Consider the following 23,843-nt stretch of genomic DNA (forward strand, 5'->3'; position numbering starts at 1 on the left):
AAATAGGCTAATGAAAACAAAATTATAATTGAGAAATACAATCTTTCATGTGGGGTAAAAAAATTTGCATTCGAGACGCTTCTTTTCCACGATTACGATTGATTCGCGATTGCGTCAGTTACAACGAGGTTAGGCTCTTAAAACTAACTACATATGGTAAGCAGTCAAAAGAACAATCGATAAATTTATTCCTCATAATTATCATGATTCGATGCATTATCCGTCGAGAAATCTTATTGAATAATCTTTATCAGGTCATTTAAGGAAATTATGATACATTTGAAATTATAAAGTTTCATAGAGAATAGGATGTTTTTTACGCATTCAGTTATTTTTATAATACGAACAATATAGGGATATATTCATATTTCTTGTTCTTGATATTCCAATCCTTTTTATTGGGATGATATATTGGCATTAAAAGTATTATAAAACTAACACATTTTAAAAATATTTTAACATTTAAAATATATTTTATAGATAGACATCTCAATAGGAATACCAAATTTTGAATAATTGTTATAATTATACTAACTTTTGCGTACAAATAATAGATATTACCAGTCGAATGTTGTTTCTTTTGATTGGCAAGAATTCGTAGATTTATTTATAAAAGAATTGTCTAAACCTAAATGCTAATAACTGCATTACAAGAACTTATATGATAAGTGACAATAATCGATTAAAAAGGACATATGAGAGTTTTACATTATTTACAGTTTTGCGAGAGAAATTGAATTATTTATAAACGAGTACGATATACGAATGTTTAAAAGACGCTGGATAATATACAATATATCTGGATTTTTCATCAGATTTTTTTTTAAATGACACATTTCGAACAAAATAGATAAAAATCGATGAATTATTTAACGTATTATCAGGTAAACTTAGATGCCTTTTATTTTACAATAAATCCGTAAATTGTTGTAATAATAAAGCAGTTATTACAAATGAGTATTCTTTGAAAAAGTGGTCACAGGCACGTAAAAACAAATGAAACATTATATCCATCTGCTACATCTATGAAATAATGATCAGCACAAGTTCCTGAGTTACGTTTAATATATCAATATATTTTATGTATGTTTTTTTTTTATGTATACGGTTAAAATTAATTTAAAAAGTATACCGTTAAAATAATTTAAAAAGATTGATCTTGATATATCCTTAAATATTAATCAAATCTACGTACATACAACATAAATATAATTATTTCCTACGCTATGCACAATACTAGTCTTTACATATTCCTGTATTTACAATTATCTCAACAACATTCTTTCCATTCTCATTCGGATGAAACTTGCGTTTCGGTTTACACATAATAAAATATTCTTCAAATTTCTGTTATAAATTATTTCATAAAAAGGCAAGTGATACCCTCCTCCCCCACATTTGAGAGATAATCATTCTATTTTTCTTTTTAACAATTTCAATTCCCCTACAATAACGTGATCTGATTATATTTCGATAGTGGGAACATACAAGTTTTTCATGCGCTACTATAAAACCGTTATTCTATAAAAAATATTCCAATTGTATTTCCATTATTAGTTTCTGAAGATATACGATTTTACGCGATACCGCGTTAAAAATTTGTTTAACGAAGCGGTACGGATTTACCGATGTAAAACGAATTGATAATAGAAGGTTCGATGATAAAAATAAGATTCTTCCAACATTATACTCCGTCTATAGGTCTTTTTATGACTAGAGCTGTAATCTTTCGTATCAGTATAACTAATGGCATACATTACTGTTTCTAGAGTAAGAAACAAATCATTGATCAGAAAGACTTTGTAAAAGAATTATATTTCGCGATGACTTTTTCCCTCGTTGAATGCGATATAGGAACTAAGATTAAGTTTACAACTTTAATCTAGCTGGTTTTGCGAAATTACGCGAATTTACGCGTACACGATACGAGTTGGAACGGAATTTCTGAGATAAAAAATTAAAAATAAAACGGCTAAAAATTAATTAAATAATAGAAAGTTATGATTTCCAAATTGGCACTATTGCGGATTACGTTGTAATATACGTCGCGATTGCACATGAGTATTCGTCAGATATTGCGCAGGGACAGAATGTTGGAAGCGCGTTGATAGATAGACTATAAAATAATGTGTCGCTTTTGCCAAATCGCTGAGTTTCTCGACAAAAATAGAGAAAGAAAAAGAGAGAATGAACGCACGAATGAGTGCCGATATAGATTACGTTTTCGAAAACCATTTTACCCATTTTGACATCTTATTGGTATGATATTTGTCTGAACATACTGCTGATCTCTTCCATAGTCTTGTTCTTCGTCTCTGGCACTTTCTTATATATGAAGATCGTGAAGAACAACTGCAGTACCGCAAAGATGATGAACACGTAAGCGCCTAATACCTCCTGCAGCGGCAAGAAGCCAATGCTGACGATAAAGTTTGCAGTCCAATTCACAGCGATAGCGATGGAGGTGGCAGATGGTCGGGCGGATTGATTGAACAACTCGGATACCAAGAACCAGGGGATACTTCCTGGTCCGGTAGCGAACAGGACAACGAACATGATGACAAGCACAATCGAGAAGTACGCCGCTGTCCGCGATGTTTCCTAAAATGCACAGATAAAAAGTTATGACTTCAAAATTATGCGTCTTAATTAATTAAACGGAAATTGTACTTACAGCGAATAAAAGACAAATAGCGAGTAAAACGGTATCTAGGAACATGCCGGAAAATCCGACCAGGAGCAGCGTTTTCCTGCCTGCTTTTTCTACCAACACCAAAGAGATGATAGTCATGAAGACGTTCATCGCGCCGACACCCATCGTAGCGTTCTGAGCAGCGTGCTTGTCGAGCTGCGCCATCCTGAAAATCTTCGTCGAGAAGAACATAACGGCGTTGATGCCAGACAGTTGCTGGGCAAACATTATCATGATCGAGATGAATAGCGGAATGCGAAGAACTGGATTCACAAACAGCTCGCGGAGAGTAACCTTCGGCACCATTTTCACTGATTCATATTCCGCTCGCATCTCTTCCATCTCGTCGTGGACTTCGATCGTACCTCGTAACCAGGACAATGCTATCGAAGAGAAAAAGAAAATGATATTTGTGAGAAAGACGGAAATTCAAACAAAGCTAAGAAAGCGAACAAAAGATTCGAACTTGTGATGCGTAAAACGACGGATTCAAAAAGGCGATGTATTATATCTTTGAGCAAGATGCTCAAAGATAAATCCCTTTCATTGTATTTTCTTTTATTTATGATTCATCATTATTCAATATTCATCGTTTTTTATAAGTCGCCATTTCTATGTCATTTGTATTTATCAATTTTATTCTTACCTCTTTGCGCATCCATATCTTTGCCACGGGTGAGTAACAGGTATTTTGGACTCTCCGGACAGAGAGGCAGCGTGCACATCTGGAAGAGCGCAGGTACGATTGTCAGACACAGCAGCAACGGCCATTGCTCAGCAGTGCCGAGGATTTGTTCCAGACCCAGGATTTGCGATACCAAGATTGAGATAGTGATGACCAATTGATACACCGTGCCCACGGCACCCCGCAGATGCACAGGCGAGATTTCGGCCAGGTACATCGGCGCTAGACCGGCATTCAGACCGGAATTTATACCGATCAGGAACCTGCCGATGATTATCATTTCATAGCTTCTTGCCGCCTTAGCACTACCCTCGAAGATCACAGTTAGCAGGACCAGGATGTTGTTCAGTAGTAGACCGCCCTTTCTGCCGAAGCGGTCCGCCACCCAGCCGACCAGACAACCACCTATCATTCCACCGACGCAAAATATCGATACCGCCAATGACCAGATTAACGTTACTTCCGTCTTTGTCGTTGGGATGCCCGTGCGATTCGTCTTCAGGTCTTTAATCCAATCCTCAATGAGCTGGAATATGTTAGAACATTTATTTAATAATTTTCATCATTTTCATTTTTCAGATAAATATTTTTGCGAATACTCGATGTAAGATTTTTTAAAAATGTCTTATTGTTAATTAATATCCATACCTGCTGAGGTGCGTTAACGACTCCGGTGTTATATCCATGTTGAAACGATGAGCCAAGAGCAGCTGCCGCGATTGCGAATGCTAACCGTCCGTTGAAACCCTACGGCAGAAATCGATAATCGAATTTTTATTTTAAAGTTACTTACTAGTTTTATTTAAAGTTACTACAGACTTTTATATTATTTATCTAATATCAGAACAGGGGCTATTTATTGCACATAGTCAATTTATTTAATACGTTTCTATAATAGGTTTCGTTTAATTTTTGGATATTAAAATTTAAACATATTTTCTTTGAATAGCTTCGAAATGACGTCTTTATTCCTTCCTAAAATGCAAATATCAATAAGATGTATATTAATGAAGCGATGAATATGCATCGCGCAAGTATAGTGTGATAAATATTGCCTGACATCGGAAGTCAAGTCGGAAAAATTAAGCGTACGAGTAACGAATCGCGAAACATTCTCATCAGTAATCTCTTGATTTTAAAATAGAGTCTAGTATTTATGAAAAATATTTTTTAAATTAAAAGGGAAGTTTTCCAATTTTCCAGCACACAAATTTCATTTCTTCTCTTTCCTTTTTAATTCTGGTAATAGTACTTTATCGGGAACAAGTGCGTACCGCTCTTTTCAGAGATGGTATCTCGAGGTCAGTTGATTTTATCGTCATCGTCCTGAAGACTTTTTTCGCGCACCTTCGAACAGTCTTTGATACTTCACTTTCACCGATACTTGACTTTCGATTCACGTGCGTGAGAATTGCGTGCGTCGTTTCGTCTCGCGACGTCAATGTAGGATCGTTCTTTAGTTTTCCCGGAACACGTGCTGAAGACTGCCGGGTCGGTACCCCCGCTGAACGTTCTTATACTGGAAGACGACACACACGTACGCGTACGCACGCATACACGTGTACACGCACAGTAGCACGAACACGTTTCCATCCGGAAGATTCATACACGTCGCGTGTGTGCGTATATATTCGCGTTATGCGTTATTTAATACGACGCCGCGCTACTCATTACTCAATGATCTTTTTCTTGCTGGGTTTACATAATGCAAACATGCATACATACATATTATTTCCATGGAGGACCGATACTTCGTTACGTTAACGTTAAACGCGGGAGCTTGTGTACCGAGCCAATGGCGTAAGCTACATGTGTGAATTGAATTTTATTGAAACGAATCTCTCTCTCTCTCTCTCTCTATTTGAGGAACGATATATATCGCCAAAACATTCTCTCGGGAATGAAATAAATAATAATTGACATAATCTTTCTTTTTATAAATATTACAATAACTGGATGAGGAATATAGAAAATGCATAGGTCATATTATAGCAAGAATCGCGAAGTGAAGTGCATCATCATCATCATTATGTTTCAGACGCGTGTGTTTACATATGCATAACACTTGCATATGTTTTATCGATGCATTTTTAATAATGTTGCGAGCCTTCTTTGACGTCGGCAATCCGATAATCGAGTGTACTTTGTACGCGGATGCACAACAATACTACACACACACACACACACACACACACACACACACACACACACACACACACACACACACACACACACACACACACACACACACACACACACACACACACACACACACAAAACTTCAGCACACAAATAAAATTTCTGCAAAACGTTGGATAGTGGAATTTTTTATTTTGGATAATAGAATTTCTTAAAACATTAGACTTTAAATTCTTCTTACAAAATAAATAGCATATTCATAATTTATATCGTAGCCGCTGCTTTTCACTTCATTTCTCTTTCATCTTATGTCTCAAAATTTCTGCCAGAGTATGCGTTTTTTTACTCTACTGTAAGTGGAGAAAGAGAGCAAAAAAATAAACAAATCTATTAGAACATTTACGCGACAGTAACTTTCCGCTTTACAATTTTGTCTCTGTAAGATAATCCAATTCTTAAAATTGACGCGAGGAAAATCAGGTCTTGTCGAGGAGTCAAGCTAAGTTAAAAGATGTAGTATGCAATTCGCTCGGACGCGCGTCAACTTATACGCGGTTATTATAAACATCCGATTTTGCGGCGGATTATTGTTTTTTAACGTTATACTATAAAAAGTATAACTCTCGTTATCTCGCGCCTTTTTATGCGCCGATGCAAATGAGAGATCCAAAGTTTGCACAATGCGCGATGCTAAGTTCTCGGGTCTCGTGATGCATCGATCATTGGTCACTCGTCCCACAAATTTCTCACGCAAATAACAGGGGATCTGTACTGTATAAGCAACATTTCTTCCATGAAAAAGTTGTTAAACCGCGCAACGTAAGCTGTCTCACTGTTGCATTCTCGCCGTTTCGCTCGCTGATTCGCAACTATTGTAACGTAAACAAGACAACAAAGTCCACGCGTCGCATAATAATAACGGAGAACGATACAATATCGCGATACGGTTTCGCAAATAGAAAATGCAAAGAAAGAAGCGTTACGTAAAAGCACTTACTCGGCGAGTCTCAATTGTTTGTCTTGTCAATTTTTTTCGTCGTTTAATATTTATTAGTAATGTGGATGGAAGCATACGATGCCGTATATGTTTTCAGTTGACAGAATAATCAGAGTATGATATTATGTCGAAATTCATTTCTCGTGTTCAAAAGTTATTTAATTAAAATAAATTTTATATTAATATATTTTATATATAAAATCGATATTGAAGGGAGAGAAATAGAAACAAATAAAGATATTTAATTATCATTGATCGGTTAAAAATTTTGAAATTGCATACTTAAGGATCAATATTTTGGATAAAAGGATTTTTACCGATCTTATCGATTATAATTAAATTGTTTTTTCTGTAAATATAATATTATGCCACATATATTCGTAACTATTGTGAAAATAAAAGAAAAAATGCAATCAGGCAAAAGGTATAAACAAATGTTCTAAATCTATTTTTCTCAACGTAATATTCATTTCATTATCAATGTATCATTACCAATATCGTAAACTCGATGTTGAGAGAAGAAATTATCAATGCTAAAGCGACTTGTAAATTTGTATGTAACATTTATATGTAATATTCAATCTTTAAAGATTTATAATTATCTAATTTCCATACATTATATTTGTGTAAAATATAGATGTATATATATTTAAGAAAGAAAAAGCCACAAAAAGTCAATATGAAATGAAATAATTTATATAAAATAAAAAAAATCTAAAAAATAGAATAGTAAGCAATTAAAAAACATTAATTGATTTAAACATCTAGATGAGAATCTCTAGATCTCATCTAGATGAGATAAATTAACAAAATGTTTCTCAAATGTGTTTAAATCGTTTTTTAATTCCTGTTTTTTAATAAAATTTTAATGACTGTGTTATAAGCATTGTTTAATGTTGAAAATTGATAAATAATAAATGGCCGCAGGTATGCAGACCTGCGCAAGGATGTCGACCCTTAGGCAATTGATTCCTAGTGTCTCGTAATTGGATGCACATATTTCTATGAGATTGATATTGATCGCATGCATGACGCAGACGACGGATAAAGTGATTTAGATCATGGTCAACAAATACAATCAGAAACCTTGAAGAAGAAACGACCTGAAATCATGTCGCTATATCATCTACTATTATCAAGTTTTCTCTTACTTTCTCAAATTTTGTATTACACTTTTGAATTTTGAGGTTTAAATAAGCTATTGTAATAAAGTTCTATCAATCTTTTTCAATCCAATTGTTTTATCTTTGTAACAGAAAATGCGTATTTTATTCAGACGTTATTAACTTTTAACTAATCACTGAAGAATGATAGAAGTCTGGCAGAAAGATACAACGATATTTCTGCAGGAAAATTGTTAAATTGGAAGAAAAGATGGTAAGAATTTATATCCGTGAAATTGAATTTCTAATATGACGAGGCGAGGTATTAGCTGTTAAATTGAATTTTTTCCTTTGTCTGTCGCTCTATTCTTAGTAATAATTCAAAATTGAATTCGACTTGACATTACACTTTATAATATAATTCAAGTATAAAAAGTTTATTTTTTTCCATCACCTTTGGAATACGTTATTTAATTTAAAGAAACTCGTGTTTAAATTGCAAAGGAATAATTTACGATTTCCAAGATATTTCCAAACTAATTCCTATGTATCTCGCGATACATTTCCCGCACTAGCTTTTTTTATTTTTTATTAAACATTTTGAGAATATTTTGCTCGAGCGAGTCGTTGATCGAAGGCGACGCCTATGATCCTCGCAACGGTTGACCGTTTAAGCATTAGAAATGTGTGGTACGCACAGTGTGGACCACGTACACACACTACACATCACACATCACACACACGCACACGCACGCGCGCGCGCGCGCGCGCAATCGCGGTCACGCATGAACACGCGTAAGAGGATTTTCGTCGTTCCCTACGTAACAAATTTTCAGATCACCGTGACGTCTCAAAGAACGACCTATTCGTCCATGCGTGTGTATGTACGTGCGTGTGCGCCACGAAATCCCCTCGTGGCTCACATTGGCCGTGGTGAAGGCGTGTCTCGGCACGATTGGTGCAGCGAGCGGTCGAGCCCCCCGAGAGAACGGCGACGGGAAGCTTGGATAAGCTAAAAATAGCCCGAGTGTTGGCGCGCGAGCGCGACGCTCGTCGCCGTTCGTCCGAGCGTATACGCCGCGTATACACGCCTTTTCGAGACGCCGTTGTCCTGGTTACCTCGCCAAGCTGCTAATTTCGACGTGCCACGAGACCGCCTGCGAAAAGAACGCGTGCCCCCGTACAAGGTCCGCGACTGTTCTTGCCTCTTTCGATATGAATATCTTTGTTCCCTCTCGACATACGCACAATAACCGCTCTCCTATCTCCCTACTCTCCTTTCCGCTCCTCTTTCGATTCAATGACTTTTCGATGACTTTATCTTAACGATAAACCTCGCGAGAGAAATTTGATTGAAAACGGAAGGGCTTCGTATTATCCTCTTGCTATTAGGCGATAGAAGATACCCGACCTAGTAGTCACCCTTCTGGAAAAATATCGGACAACTCAATGAACGCTTTATAAAAAAAAAAAAAAAATGTTTTCGATATTTAGAATACGGTCACCGCATCGTTATCGGGATGATGACATTACGGACGAGGTTTCAATGATCGTTTTACTGAAAAATTGAAAACGATATGTATATACGTAATATGTTAATTTTTATCGATAAGCTACACGTATAGAATTACAGTTTATCTTTATTTTTTTTTTTAGATCGAAGTTGTCTTTTTTTTTATCTTTTAATTTTATTCTCATTATCTTAACAAAAAAGGTGACATAGAAGGTCTCGGACTTTGTTCTTCGGAATGATCGAATGCTGTAGAGAAGATCGACTTTATGACACACCTATCATTAATATGGATAATTTCTTACGCAGTTATAAAACGATTGATATGATACGTAGTAAGATTTAACGATAATCGATTTTGCGCATTATAATAATCGTGCATAATCTCCTTCTTGGAATCTCACAAAGGTAATGACACACAGCGCTAATCATTTTAGCTATGTTAATCATCGAAGTGTTACGAACACCTTAAGAACGTGAAAAGTTGCGTATTTCCACTAGACAAAGGATTCAATTACCATTTGTGTCAGATTGTTCCGCATGACTAACATTTTCTAAGCCGGTGCTATTTTTTTTTTTGCAGGACTTATTAAAATTCAACGCGCGTTGATAGCGTATCGCTTCATATGTCGCGAAAATGTGTGTCTGATAACGAGGTACATTGGAGCGTTCGAATAACTCTCGTTACTCATACATCGCATTCAAGATGTACTGATGAGCCACTTCCTCCGTTTTTCATTATTATCGAATTGCGGTGAATTGCAGCGCGATGCGATAGTTACACCTTTACAGAAACACCAAACTCAAACAACTTGAATTTTCGAAGAACTTTATTTGGTATTTCATCTATAATATATTTGTAAAAAAAGATTAAACAATATATCTTATGATTCTTGGAATTGCACGATATTGGAATTGCAGAATATGAATTTATTAATTTCTTTGCAATACTTTTATGACTTGAGCAAACGACAATTTTATTTCGAGATCTGACAAGCTATACTGAATTTTAAATATAAAATTTAAAATTTGCATAACAAAAATATTATAGAAATTATTTGCCTTCAGATTACGGATAATATACACTGTCAAAAATAAAATATTTACAGAAGGAACAATCGTAATCAATATTTATCATCGTGTGTATAAGATGTGTACATATTTGGTACGATGTATAACACTTGTATTATAACTCTTGTAAATTAAGAGATCTGTCGCTTTCTTTTGGCACGTTATCTGCTTGTGCCGTCTTTACTCACTTTCTCCTAAATTCTCGGACATAAACACGTATAAACGTCTTTGTTTTCAGCCGAGTATTAAACATGTTATATTATGATTTTGATTCGATACCTAAAAGGAAATAATTTCAGAATGCATTAGATATTACTACTATTATAATTTATCTCATTTTGTATACAGATAATATGAAGACATGAAAAGAAGATATATCTTTAAAATTTCATAAATTCTTATGAGCGAAGAGTTCACTGAACTAAACAAATCGATCGTGTCGATTGGCACGTTTGAATCCATTTGACTCCGCTATACAATGTTTAAATTTATCAAATATCCTTTCAATCACGAATGTCTACAAGTGTAATGTCTGGCATATATTTTATTTTTTCAGACATGTTTTTGGACTTAAATAGAATGGCTAAGATTTTGATGGAATTTGGTGAAATCGATAGTTACGATCGTTAAGTTTTAAAATATACCATGTTCGACCTTTTCGCAAATTTTTATTTTAGGCTCTCTGGAGCAGAAAATATATATTCTCATCTGCTTTCACTCGTGTTCATTCCAGGATTAACCTTTAAGGGAACCTTGGTACATCAGACACGTTTATGACTGGCATAAATATATTTTTACTCGGCATATAAAATGGCTCGGTATCATTTCATGATGTGCATGTGATTCTTTGCATCTTTTATCAATGAAAAATGTGATGGCATTAATAGTTTCTCAATGGAAGAAAGTAAATTACTCGTAAAATGAATTTTTGATTAGTAGCGGATGAGTAACAGAATCTGGTATTTTTCTTTCAATTTTAATTGAAATTTATTTTAACAGATTTTCAATTTCGAGATTTTTAATTTTAAATGTACACGATGTCGAAACTCTCAAAATTGTACTAAAAATGTACTAAAAAAAATGTACTAAAAAAATTGTACTAAAAAAAATATTTGATTGAACAGCTATTTATATTCCAGCTTACATTACTATATTTGAACACAAAAAAACAGATATCGTCTTTTATTCGAGAATTTTACCTTGAGCTCCATGCTGTTTGAAGCAAATAATCCGTACGCCGCACACTTGATACACTTATCTTTCTCTGTCTCTTTTTAATATCTCGTTTTTTCAAAGTCGCGTTCTTCTTTTCGACTAACTTTTCGTACTATTTTTAAAGATATCAAATGCGATGAAAGTGGCGATTTCAAAAATTCAGCCTCGAGAGAAAAGCCTCGAGACGATCAAGATGACAATCCCGGCGGACGAAACTTCCGTATCACGGTCGCGCGAACGCGTGCGACTGCCGTCGATATTCGTGTGATGGCCTAACCGAAGCCGTTTTTCAAAAGACCCCGCTCTTTTCCTTCAGGTCCCCCTCTTCCTCCTGGACCGGTATGACAATAACGCGGTTGGGCGACCTCGTGACTGGATCCCGGCCCGCGTGAACCTTTCACCATCCCACGCACCCCTTCCGCGCGATAACAGAGGACTGCCCCACTAAAAAAATAAGAAATAGCGGATCACCGAACGCGATTCGAAGCACGAAAGGTATAACGTTCAATAACGCTGCGAGAACCTGTGAAAGCGCAGCAGCGAGAGCGAAAGTTTCTAATAAATCAGGCGGAATATTTTATTGCGGAATTAAGTGACTTAATTTTAAAAAATTTTTTTCGTTAATCAGTTTTGATTATACAAAAGGCATTTAAAAATTTCAAGTAAATAATTTTATTACGAAACGGTAATTTTTAATTTTGCCTGAACGGAGATGCGTTGGAAACTGTGGAGTATCGCGATCCAACTGTGCGTGTCGATTCGGGATATCAGACACGATGTAATCCCAGTCGTACTCGTATTACGAAAAAAAACTGGAGTATTTTACGATGGTCGGCGCTGATATAAATATCGCGTGATGAAAAAAACATGCATTTATTATTATTAGCGGAAATGTCAATTGTGTCAATCGCACGATACTCTTTTGAACTACGAATATCGCGCGAATATCAACAAGAAAATGAGATTTGTTATAGAATATAAAAAAGAGATGGGGAAACATTAATTAGGAAATTAACAGAAATCAATTTTTCTCACTCATTGGTATTACTCTCACAAAAATATTGTCAAAATATTTTTTTCGTCTCTTTTAGAAAAGTCCCGTTCACATAACTCGCACTAGATTTTTTTCAAACGCACGGAGCATTCCCGTAACGTCCTATCGAAAAGATTTTAATTTTCAAAGAATATTCTGAGCTCGTATTTGTAGTGTTTACGGCTCTACGAGCCTAAGCAAACGCGCACTTTGCCATCTCAGAGGAAGAAAGAATTGAAAATGCACGTAGCACTCCGATCTTTCAGCTTTGCACTTTGGCGTGAACCTTTTCGCGTTTCTTGACGAGAGCCCAACTTCTAACGGCTCCGGTACCGGAGTGCATACAATACCGGACGCGGTCCGTTAATGACGACCGGTTAGATCACGTCAGTAAGCATCAATTTTACAATTAAGCCGCATTGAATCGGACTGCTTCTGCGACTGTCCCGCGCATATGTCCCGGCGAACTGTTATGACCGACTATGAGCTTCGTCTTACCTTTGACACGGCATATATATATTGACACAAGACACCGAGAAAAGCCATCCGAGAAATTAAAAGCAACTGAATAAATAAAATGTTACACGTCTCTCTCGAAATACGTGTCTTTATTACCGTGTACGAGTCTAATTGCACCGGCACATCTCTCCGGAGATATTATTTAATCGAGAGAAAGAGATCTTTCAAATGATTCTGAGAATTTATACAAACATAGTATATATATATATATATATATATATATATATATATATATATATAATATATATAGTAATATATAATATTTTATCATTGTACATGTACACTGTACAAATATTTACGGAATTAAAACCAAACACTGATTACTTTATTATCCAGATCTTAATTCAATATAAATGTAGGATACCGTATGTGTATTTTATGTTATATAGATATTATACAAATGCTATCATACGGAAAATATTTTAAATAATTTAACGATTCAGTTACGTTTATATCGAGCAAAATTTATCGGGAAAAAAGATTATTTAAAAAAAAAACGGGAAACAAAAGTTTGGGATAAAAGTTTGTTTTATCTTCTTCGTGTTATTTTAGGTAATGGTTAAATTTAGATAATGATTAAAAGTTGCTATAAATATCGATGAAAGTAGATTTGAATTCAGGCAGATGCGATTACTCACTATTAGAAGCAATTGTCATTAATCGACGTAATACGACAGATCGAAACTGACAATGCGAGATATAATTTACATATAAATACCGATCTAAACATATGTGTCACTATTTTTATGCCATACAAGTAGGAGTCATCAAGAAAGTAAAACGTTCGACTCGAAATTTAACAGCTCTTAGTTAGACCAGACATGTCAAACAAATGTTCGACGTCAACTTGTCATTCATATTTAAAATTGAAACTATCTCACTGTTTATATGCAAGGTCAAATTTTATATCAAGATAAAAAGCTGAAAATGTTGATTTCATTTTAATTACTCTATCTAATCTATATTGTTTATCAATTATTGAATTATTACAAAATTATTAACGAACATTAATCATTCCGTTACAATAAAAAATAATATTCAAACGTAAGAAAATTTGCTGCAACATAATCTGAATTTTTCGATATTATTTTTTTTTTCCATACATTTAATGGTTTTTTTTTTTTTTAATTTTTATCGTCGGTGAGTTATAACAAGAGGTCAGTCAATATTTGACTGATATCCCCGCAAATAATCACCGAAATTTCGACATATTCCTGATAGAACATTATCTTTCATGGACTTTGTATCGCATTTATCGTGGTACAGCTCGCTTTTATAGTAGCCGTGAATATATGACAATATTACTTGTAAATTGCAATTTAGCAATTATGCTAATCACATCGTTCAATATTTTATTTCAATCATCTCTTGATTGCACGTATACGAGATATATCTCGGAACCCGCACATATCCAACGGCATTTCGCTAATGGGACGCGGAACGAGAACCTCGTGATAATTTGTGTGTCAATGACTTTGCCGAGACATCGACAGCGTTGTTCCCTTGCCATCATCACATTTTTCCTCGAGCGACGCATGTTCAATCGTAATTCACTTTCTCTTGACATATCGACACATACATGGTAACAATTGATACGTACCCAGTCCTTATCAGCCGCGGCGGTCTGCGTGCAAAAGAAAAGATACGAAGAAAAAGTTAAGATTAATTTCATAAGAAATTTCGTAAGCGAAATGTCAAAGCGTTATCGTGTTTGAAATGATTAACAAGTCGAATAAACGTTTGTTGAATGCTCCGCGTTATTGAATAATGAAGAACCTTAAAATATCGTATATTGTTGATTTACTTAATTCTCGGGTAATATGTACTTTATAGTTAATAAAAATAAAAATCAAATAAAACTCTTATTAATTTATAAACACTTAATTTAACTTTGATTAATTAAACTTCGATTTAGCAATTAAATCGGACGATATTTACATTGCTCATTTACATCAGATAAATTATTATACTCGAGATTTAATATGGGAAGCAGTTGAATTACCTTTGGTGCTGGAGTCAGGGCCGTTGGCGTTGTCGCCTGTTCCTGAATGTCATCGTTTGACTAGAGCAAAATATTTAAGTATACCAATTTCGTGACGAACGATGGAAACGTAGGTGGAAAATGGCGATGGTATCTTTAAAAGATTCGATGCAATAATACATATTTTCTTAAAAACTGCAGAAAATTAAATTTTTGTCCTCTCAATATTACATTAAACATTAATTGTTTAACTGTAAATAATTTAATTGTAAATAATTAATTGTTTAATCTTAAAATGATAGATCTTAGATTGTTGCTGTCTTTATCTTACTTTGATACAAAAATAATGTTTGATACAAAAATAAAAAATAGAATAAATATGAACTGAATAAATGAAACAATATGTAACAAAGATTATAATAATAAAATATAAGCTGATTCATTAAATTGACAACGCATGAAATCTTTGCAAACTCTGTATATAACTCTGTATTTAATTTCCGATTACGTTTCTAACATGAGAATTGCATTCAGTACGATACCTTTTCCTTTTCCACGCCCATCATATATCGGCAGCTTGAAAGAATAGGAAATGATCAGTTAGCCAGTATTAGTCAGTAAATTCTAAAAATGTAATCTTTAAATAAATACATATACGATATCTGTCTGTACAAATATGAGATTTGAAAGTCTCAATATTACTCAAAAACAAGAAAGACATTTCGTGGCGATAAAAATTATCTTCGAAGTTCGCAATAATTCGCCTTGCAAAATATCGATCGATTAAGAATGGGTAGCTGTCTGCATCGCTGCGCATGTGATGCAATATCAAACAAAACCTAACATAAGGATGATGAATGCGATACATGATGCAACGAGGTATGAGCGAGATTGTGAAAAAAATTTATCTTTGCGTTACAGTAAGAAAAATGAAGCGCAAAGACAGATTTTGCGAAACGTCGCGTTCACAAATTAATAATGGACTTATGATAAATCTATTGAAAATTTTATTATAAATTTTGTGAACTTTACTTTTTGTGTGATGAAATAGAATGTTGTATTTGTAATAATGTGGAAACATCCTTCTATTATTATTTTTATTACAAAGAAATTTAGTAAATAAAATTATCTCGATAAGAGAAAATTTGTTGGAATAGATATGATTATTTTCAAAGACTTGAATAAAAGTATCATAAATATCGATTTCCACAAAAATGTAATCCTTTATTCTTTTCATTAAGGAACAGACATTACGCGTTAAATTTAATTTATATGGTGAATTTCATTCGGAGAAATCCCATTTGTATAGGATAGAATGACGCAACCGCTCTTCTATTCTTCTATCATTCTGACATTTTTTTTCTTCGAACCATTTTATGCAAATCCAATTCGTTAGACAAAGTATTTACCAAGCACGACGGATGATCAAAATGCGTGCGTGATGAGACTACAAAAGGACTACATTAAGTCGCTTCTTTCTAAAGAGGAAAAATAATAATAATAAAAAAAGAAGTTTGTAAAGAAGCAAGAATTAAATATAAATTTATTCAAGACTTAAATAGATTTCTCCATATGAAAGTAAAGAAAATGAAGGAAATTAAGGGACATTTTATATTTGGCAATTTAATATGAATTAATCATACGATTGAGTTTACAATTAAGATAATCTCTCTTTTTTTGAAAATTTATTTGACACTTTCAATCATATAGATTCGCTCGATTAATCGATCTTTATCTTAGCGGGATTAACATATCGTTTTAATTAAATGATTAATCGATCTTTAACTTAGTGAGATTAACATATCATTTTAATTAAGTAACTTGATCATGTAATAGGATCAAATATATGCAAGAGGTTTAAATTTTATCATAATATAATATAATTACGCGATAATAGAGACTTATTGTACTTTTCTACACAAGAGAATAATCTCGTTATTACTTTTAATGTAATGGTATAGTTCAAAAAAGAATTTTTATAAGCAAACAAATTATACGATGCAAATTACTTTGTCTATTTGTGACGGCAAGATTTAACTATGTATTTCTAAATCGAATGGCACGTCACGAGGTTTGCAAAAACGCATCACGCATACCGCGTGCAGCACGACCCGATGCGAATGACATAATGGTGTCACGCAACTACAATAAAGTATTGCGAGATATCTCACGCGGAAACGGCGACCGTACGCTCAGTCTTCCGTTTACTGTTAGACCTTATCGTGCTCTTCTTTCTTTAAGAAAAATCGCGGTCGCGACCAGCTTGTCCTCTCAGCGACGTCACGGGAAAACCCGGCTGGCCGATAAGTAAAGGTCAACGGATATACCTTCCACCCTGTTTTTCCACGAATATTTACGCGATGATATCAGTAGTAGTGTAGTGGAATATGAAATGTCGATTAAAGGTTAAATTAGATTTAGAATTGAAAGCATGACTTTAATGAATCCTTTTTTTTTCCTCCAGGTTTTTAATCCAAACGAATTCAGGTGAAAGCTCGAGAGTTACCTTACATTTTTTTTTTAGTACAATCGACAATACGCCCGAATGAGTGCGAGAAATATCTTCGATGTTTCGATCCGCGGCGATTGTACGTGTGCGGTATAAGAATTTCAATTTATGTGATAGAAATCGAGTATTCGGTATTTATGCTGATCGAATACTAGATTGACGCAATTCGACGAGGTTGGACAGGGATGTCGCCAGGAAACTATCGCCTAGCACGTGCGGCAAAACGCGATACACGATAAAATTTGCTTCGTGAACGATCGTCGCGTTGTCTGCGTTATTTTCTGATGATCGATTTAAAAAAATCACGTTTTTGGAGTCACGTGAAGAAATATTCGCAAACTCACCTCGGGGACGATGTAGATGAGCAGGCAGGAAGTCGCGGGTTCGTCTACTCTGGATGCTCGATTCGATCCTCGTGTGCCTTAATACCCTCCCCCTCGCAAACGAAGGTTGATGCAGTCGGCGCGACCCCCATCGGCCGATCATACTGCGCAAACGCGCAAATGCCTCTCACCCCCTGGTGTGCCACCCACGTAACGGGAGAAACTCCCGCGCGAGGGTTGAATCGCGGGAATTGCATCATCATACGTGGATTTTAGGATCGATCGTAGGAATGATGAATTGTAGAATATTTCGAAGATGGATGAAGGGTTGTGTTTATAGAAAAATCGACTTTTTGTCTAATAAGGAAGAGAATGTTTTTTTATCTCCTTTCTCTTTTTTTATTCGCGAGTATTAAAAATTGATTTAAATTTCTCCAAACAAATCGATGTACGATATTTTTGAATGAGGGAGATTTCCTTCTTCATAAGAAATTGTTACGTTTAACGTTGTACGATAAAGAATAAAAAAAATTAAACAACGTGAAATACGAATATTAATTTCTCATTGCGACAAAATTAATCTCGATAATGTGACAGATCACTTTCAGTCTCGAAATCCGAAAAGTAATCGGTCTTGATGATAATTGTTGACGGTTCATCAAATAACCGAGTTACATAAGCAGCTTATCGATTCGCTAATAAAAATCGATGATATGTAGACGACACAAACGTCAATCCTTTTTGTTGTCGCGTCTCATTGATATGATAAAAGCTTTATTGCTTCGCCACACGATATTACATTCGTATTTACGAATACGAAGAGAGTATAAATTTCTCGAGAATATAAATAAACGGCGAGACATGTTGCATGTACGGCGCGGTATTACTCGACTCGATATCGTCGGTCGGACAATTCATTTACGAAATGATTACAACTCGAGAAAGCGTTAGAAAGGAAAGGAAAGGGAAGGAAGGAGTGCAAGGTGAACACGTACACGCACGCACATGCGTAGGGTCCCTCTCTCGATCTACGTGAAAAAACCCACGTCGCGCCGGCAGCCGATGACGTCTGCAAAACGGTCGCCGAGAGCTGGCATATTGCCCGACGTCGCTGCTGGCGATTTCACGAAAATACCGTAACACCGAGCATTCATCTTATCATCCCGGATGCGGCCGGCGCGACACTCGCAGGAAGGAAAAAACGATATGCGCCTTCTCGAACTAGCTCGTTACTAGCGGATTTCCACATTGCAAGGAAATCAAACGACCGCGTCTGATATCCTGAGAATCATCCCGAGGAATGAGTCCGTGAAGACGCGTTCAAAGAAATTTTATACAAGAAATTAATTTTTTTCTTTTTTTTTTTTTTTAATGGAAAAATCTTTCCCTTTCTACTCTTCTTCCTTTCTACCTCGTTCTACCCGATATCGATTGGACTCAACTGACGCAATTTATTATATTTATGATTCCGTGGAGATCCCGATATTCGATACGGCAGTATCGAATAATTTCCTTATCGCGTACAATCTGTCATGTTGAATGAACGACAACGAGCGGAAATATAACTGTAATTGATACGACCAATTGATACGACAATGACGCATTAATGTGTGTAATTAAAATCTTCGCGGTTGCACATAAGATCCGACAAGTGCGTAATAATTATTATAAAAGCGACTGAAGTGCTGCCTTAAGAGGAGCTTAATTCCGAAATCCTTAAAATCCTGCATATTCATTGTATTGTCTGATTTTGAGATGCTCGATTTGAATGTTATTATCACAGACAAAATTATTATATTTAAGTAGGTTCTCAATCAGGATTACTTCAAGTAGTCTTAAAGATTCAACTTTTATGATTATCTCTATAACGTGTAACAAATAAAAATAACAATATTAACTAGTAATAAAAAAAAAAAACAAAAATTAATATTGATGATGTGAAATCTTGAGAAAATTATTACATTTACAGTACATTAGATCTAATTTAATAAATTCAGTTGCATTTGTTGTGTTTATAGTTATCTTTTTTTTATAAAAAAATCATACATTTGTATTTTTTCACAAATGTAGAAACTACAAAAGGCAGAAAAATATGACAAATGAAGATTTTTCGTAGGTACCGATCGCGTGTTGACTTTATTCCGCGTGCGAAATACTTCGCTCGCGTAGCAATTTTCTATTTTTACAACAAGCGAAGATCTCGCGCGCAATTGCGACATCATACTCGTTGTAGCTTTCGTTAGATACGAATTTTTCTTGGAAAGAGAGATAGGACCGATTACCGTGCCTCCGCACACACCCACCGAACCGACCAATAGAGAGACGACTGAGCGTTTCTCCGTCGTCGTCGCAATCCCTGCGTCGATCGATACGCAAACTCGTAGACTCGCGTCGTCATAGACGCGCGATCAGAAAAAAATGTCGATCCACCTGTTGAGACAATGAACGCGACTACGTAGTTGCGTGATTGCTACACGTGCACGGCGTCACGTAGCTATTTCTATTTTCTATACGAAATTGAACGATACAACAGCCAAAACGGAAAAATGAACGAAAAAATGACGGGGTGATGATGATATCGCGCAAATGGAAGTGCGTAGTCTCGATCATGTGGTGTTTTCTTTCCTTTTTTTCGAACCATATGCATCGTTCAATTAGCCATGATTAGCCGTACCGAGGGCAAATTAATCGACTGCCTGGAATGCCATTAAATCCGCGAATCAAATGCGCGTACAGATACGCAATGCGCTCTCGTTGTGTCACTCGCAGCCTCGTCGATTCCAATAATCCAATAATCATCTATTGCCGACATTCTGGGAAAATATCCGAACGTTTTTTTATTAAAATAATTAATATCTGAGGATTAATATCTGAGGGACGTTTTTTTAGATACGTTTTTTTTTAGATTTTTTTTTTTGTTAAATAACATCGAAAGTCACTCTTCTGCTTTCGCTGAGAAAATACTTTCTTCGTTTCAATACTCGTCCACCGCTCGCACCACTTAATCAATACATACTTTCCGATTGGTTCCTGAAGAACGCCTACAGATTATGTAAGATTATATAAGAGACTTCTTTATTTAATTTTTTCAGATTTACTTTTTGCAAATAATATTGATTATTTAGACAAAGAAGAATACTCATGCTGTCTATGATAAATTTTTAAAATTCCAACTGTGCTGTTTGTAGTTTTTGTTTTTTTCGTTTTGCTTTCCAAGGGTTAATTGTAACATTTATTTCATTCCGAGTGCAAACGGTATTACGTTACATCTGCGAAAAAATATCAGTCCTGTAAAATTAAAATGTAACCGCAAAAAAATTAGGGGAGGAGACGCGTTGCATGTAAATACATGCCTCTTACGTGATACGCGATGTGTCACACGTGGATCACGAGACGCCGTCGTCACGTAAACAAGATTAAAGTGGCGATACCACGGGTCTTTTACCGCATATACGGAGTCCGCGAGGACGGCAAGAGGCGAGACATGCGTGCGTGTATGCGTGCGTGTGTGTGTGTGCATGCGTGAGCGCGCGTGTCCGCCTACCCGGCTTCGAATAACCGCGGGATTTCGACACTGTTCTACAAATAGAGTAGTTTCCCGCTGGCGCATGTTTTTCGCGCGATATACGCGAAAGACGTTCATTCCCGTTTGCACAGTTTGGTGCACCTCGGGCGTCAATGCGTCAACTATGCGTCGTCGTCGTCGTCGTCGTTATCGTCGTCTGGCGTGTCTCCCGGCGCCCATTATTACGCCCCCATTATTTAAACGGCACAACCTTGTCGCGACATCTTTTGATATAAAGAGCAAAGCATTTTTGCATCCCTCCCTCTTGGCTGAATGATACGTCAGTTCCTCAACTTTCGCTTACGCAATTTCTTGCATCATCGTCCCGAGAAGGATCGAAGTTTTTACCCTTTAGAACTTTGTCCCCTTCTTCGAGAAGAAAAACGTACGAAAGATGATTTTATCATGAAAGAATAATTATATTGTAATATAAAAATAAACAAAAATTAATATTATTTAGTAATATTATTAAATCGAGAACCGCCCCTCCCCCCCCCTCCTAGAAACTTTGACTTTCAGTTGATTGACAACTTTCAAGTTTAACTCCGACACGCGAGTTTAATTTCGCAGAATCAACCAACTTGGCACGAGGTAACAAACTTGTCTTTGTCCTTTAAAGCTTTACCTTCCTCGCCGAGAGTGGCACGGTGGTCTCCCTGGTGTATATCGGAACATCGAGATCGCTGACGCTGCTACTGATGCTGGGTGCGCGCGAGTCGGAACGTCCACCGAGCGGCACCGTGAGATGCGTTGGTCTCAACGGGTGCGACTCCGCGATGTAGCCTTCGCCGAAATCCTCGTCCTCTCGTTCCATCTGTCAGAAACACGACGGAAAAAAGGATCTTGTTGAATCTTGTTTCGAAAGGCGGGAAATAAATGCGATTGTTTCGTGCGTTCGTGCTTCTCGCATGCCGACGATTATTAACAGCAGTGCACGCGTTTGTCGCGCTATTAGAAATAGAAGTGAAGAGCGGGAAACTGATAGTTACATCGGTCACAAGACCTCGCCGTTACTGTCAATTTTCATGCAGTTTTCTGCGTCGTAAGTGGCGTACGTAAAATTAGCCCGAGTAGCGTGACAACGGGTACGCTTTCTCTGTCAAGCATTTGGCCGGTGATCAAGGCTAGTAACCCGATGTGGCATACTCCTCGCGTACATATGTGTTCTTCTCGTCCTACGTTCCATTCAGGAAACGAAAGTGACGAAAAATCTGCTTTGCCTTGAACAACTCTACGATTGATCTACGTATTCAATTCAAAATATTACCATTATATTTGTGCCTGTATTTCTCGAATTTTAAATAAACGTACAAAGATACTGATTGTTTTATCCTTAAAATAAATCTGACTTATATAAATGGAGTCACGGTCGATAAACGCGCCGCGGTAAAATCGCGCAAATTCCAATTCTCGGCTGAGAAAACATCGGAAAATTGACAGTACGTGTCCTCCTGATGACGATCGGATCGATTAGTCGGGCGGATCTGCTCGGACGGTAATTAAACGACGATATTGGCGTTTAAATCCCACGCAGTGTCCGGCTAATCTATTCTATACGGCGTCCTTATATAATCCTTTGCACGGTAAAAATGGACAATCTGTATTATCTCCGGAACTCCGCGATTATCCGCTTTGAATGTACACATTGACGACATTCCAATCTCCACTCGAATGGAAGATAACGTGTTAAGTAACGAGAGGAGCTCTACAATTACGTCGTAACTTAATGGGCATAATGAACGACAGGGGTGAAAATATCATAGTAATCCTTGAATTGTAAACTTGAATCTGTATTTGACGAAGGATTACCTCGGCTGAGATTACAGATGAGGACGGTCGAGTCTCGAGTTTTGCGCGAATTCGATCTCTCGCGAGGGACTCTCCGAACGTACGGTGGTGATTTCCGGGATTCCGGCGGGGTCCGCACGAACAGAGGGTGGTTCGCGGAGAAAGAAAAGGAGAAAGAGAGAGAAAGAACCGCGGCGAGGAATGCTAACTCGATCGATGACCGGAATGCATCCGTGCAGCCGGGGGATGCTTTTGAGACTGAGCTTGAGAGGATGCGGCGACTCATCGTCGTGGACATGATATAGCCGACGACTAGATTTAATTTTAACGCTTCGTGTACGCGCCTCCGCCGTTGGACGAGCCTCCGCGAGGTTTCATCGGGAAGAGAGAAGGCCGCCCTCGTCTCGTCCCCCTTCGATGACACCATCGATTGCTCCACCACGCGCTCCTCCTAATTGGTATCACTTGACCCCCAGGATATCCTCGCCTCGCGACTCCGATCGGCTCCTGGAGAACTGACTGCGAACTGCAACTCGATTCTCTCGCTTCCTCGAATCCAGGTCGCATCTAGGTCGAATCCAGATATCTGTTTCTCTCGTGATCTGTTTCTCTATTTTTCAGAGACATATCTGAAAAGAAAAGAAAAGAGTTAGAAAAGCTTCAATGAAATTTAGTTGATGCTTAGAAGAATAGAGGAACGCGCGCGCGCTGAA

The 23,843-nt window shown here is 36.5% G+C and overlaps 1 protein-coding gene and 1 long non-coding RNA gene across 5 annotated transcripts; one reads left to right on the forward strand and one right to left on the reverse strand.

The window, feature by feature from the left end:
• The first annotated feature begins 16 nt into the window (after positions 1–16).
• LOC148937100 (uncharacterized) lies at positions 17–7,744 on the forward strand. Its single transcript, XR_016138696.1, has 2 exons — positions 17–156; positions 7,441–7,744. It is a non-coding gene; the product is annotated as an uncharacterized LOC148937100 (long non-coding RNA).
• Positions 454–23,618, reverse strand: LOC105433830 (solute carrier family 2, facilitated glucose transporter member 1). Of its 4 annotated transcripts, XM_011649282.3 has the most exons (8): positions 17,799–17,957; positions 15,488–15,521; positions 14,967–15,026; positions 14,565–14,588; positions 4,026–4,124; positions 3,339–3,903; positions 2,675–3,075; positions 454–2,601 (listed from the first exon to the last, which is right to left on the reverse strand). In XM_011649282.3, the coding sequence occupies exons 2-8, from the start codon at positions 15,509–15,511 to the stop codon at positions 2,254–2,256; spliced, it is 1,521 nt and encodes a 506-aa protein (XP_011647584.2). In that variant the 5' UTR covers positions 15,512–15,521; positions 17,799–17,957; the 3' UTR covers positions 454–2,253. The 4 variants fall into 4 exon arrangements, with proteins under 4 accessions (XP_011647584.2, XP_025075806.2, XP_011647586.2 ...); XM_025220021.2 differs by lacking the exons at positions 14,565–14,588; positions 14,967–15,026; positions 15,488–15,521; positions 17,799–17,957 and adding exons at positions 21,968–22,156; positions 23,152–23,618; XM_011649284.3 differs by lacking the exons at positions 14,565–14,588; positions 14,967–15,026; positions 15,488–15,521; positions 17,799–17,957 and adding an exon at positions 11,397–12,961.
• Between the last annotated feature and the right edge of the window lie 225 nt (positions 23,619–23,843).

This window comes from Pogonomyrmex barbatus, unplaced genomic scaffold (assembly GCF_055798465.1).
Source record: "Pogonomyrmex barbatus isolate J1 unplaced genomic scaffold, ASM5579846v1 scaffold17, whole genome shotgun sequence".
NCBI lineage: Eukaryota > Metazoa > Arthropoda > Insecta > Hymenoptera > Formicidae > Pogonomyrmex > Pogonomyrmex barbatus.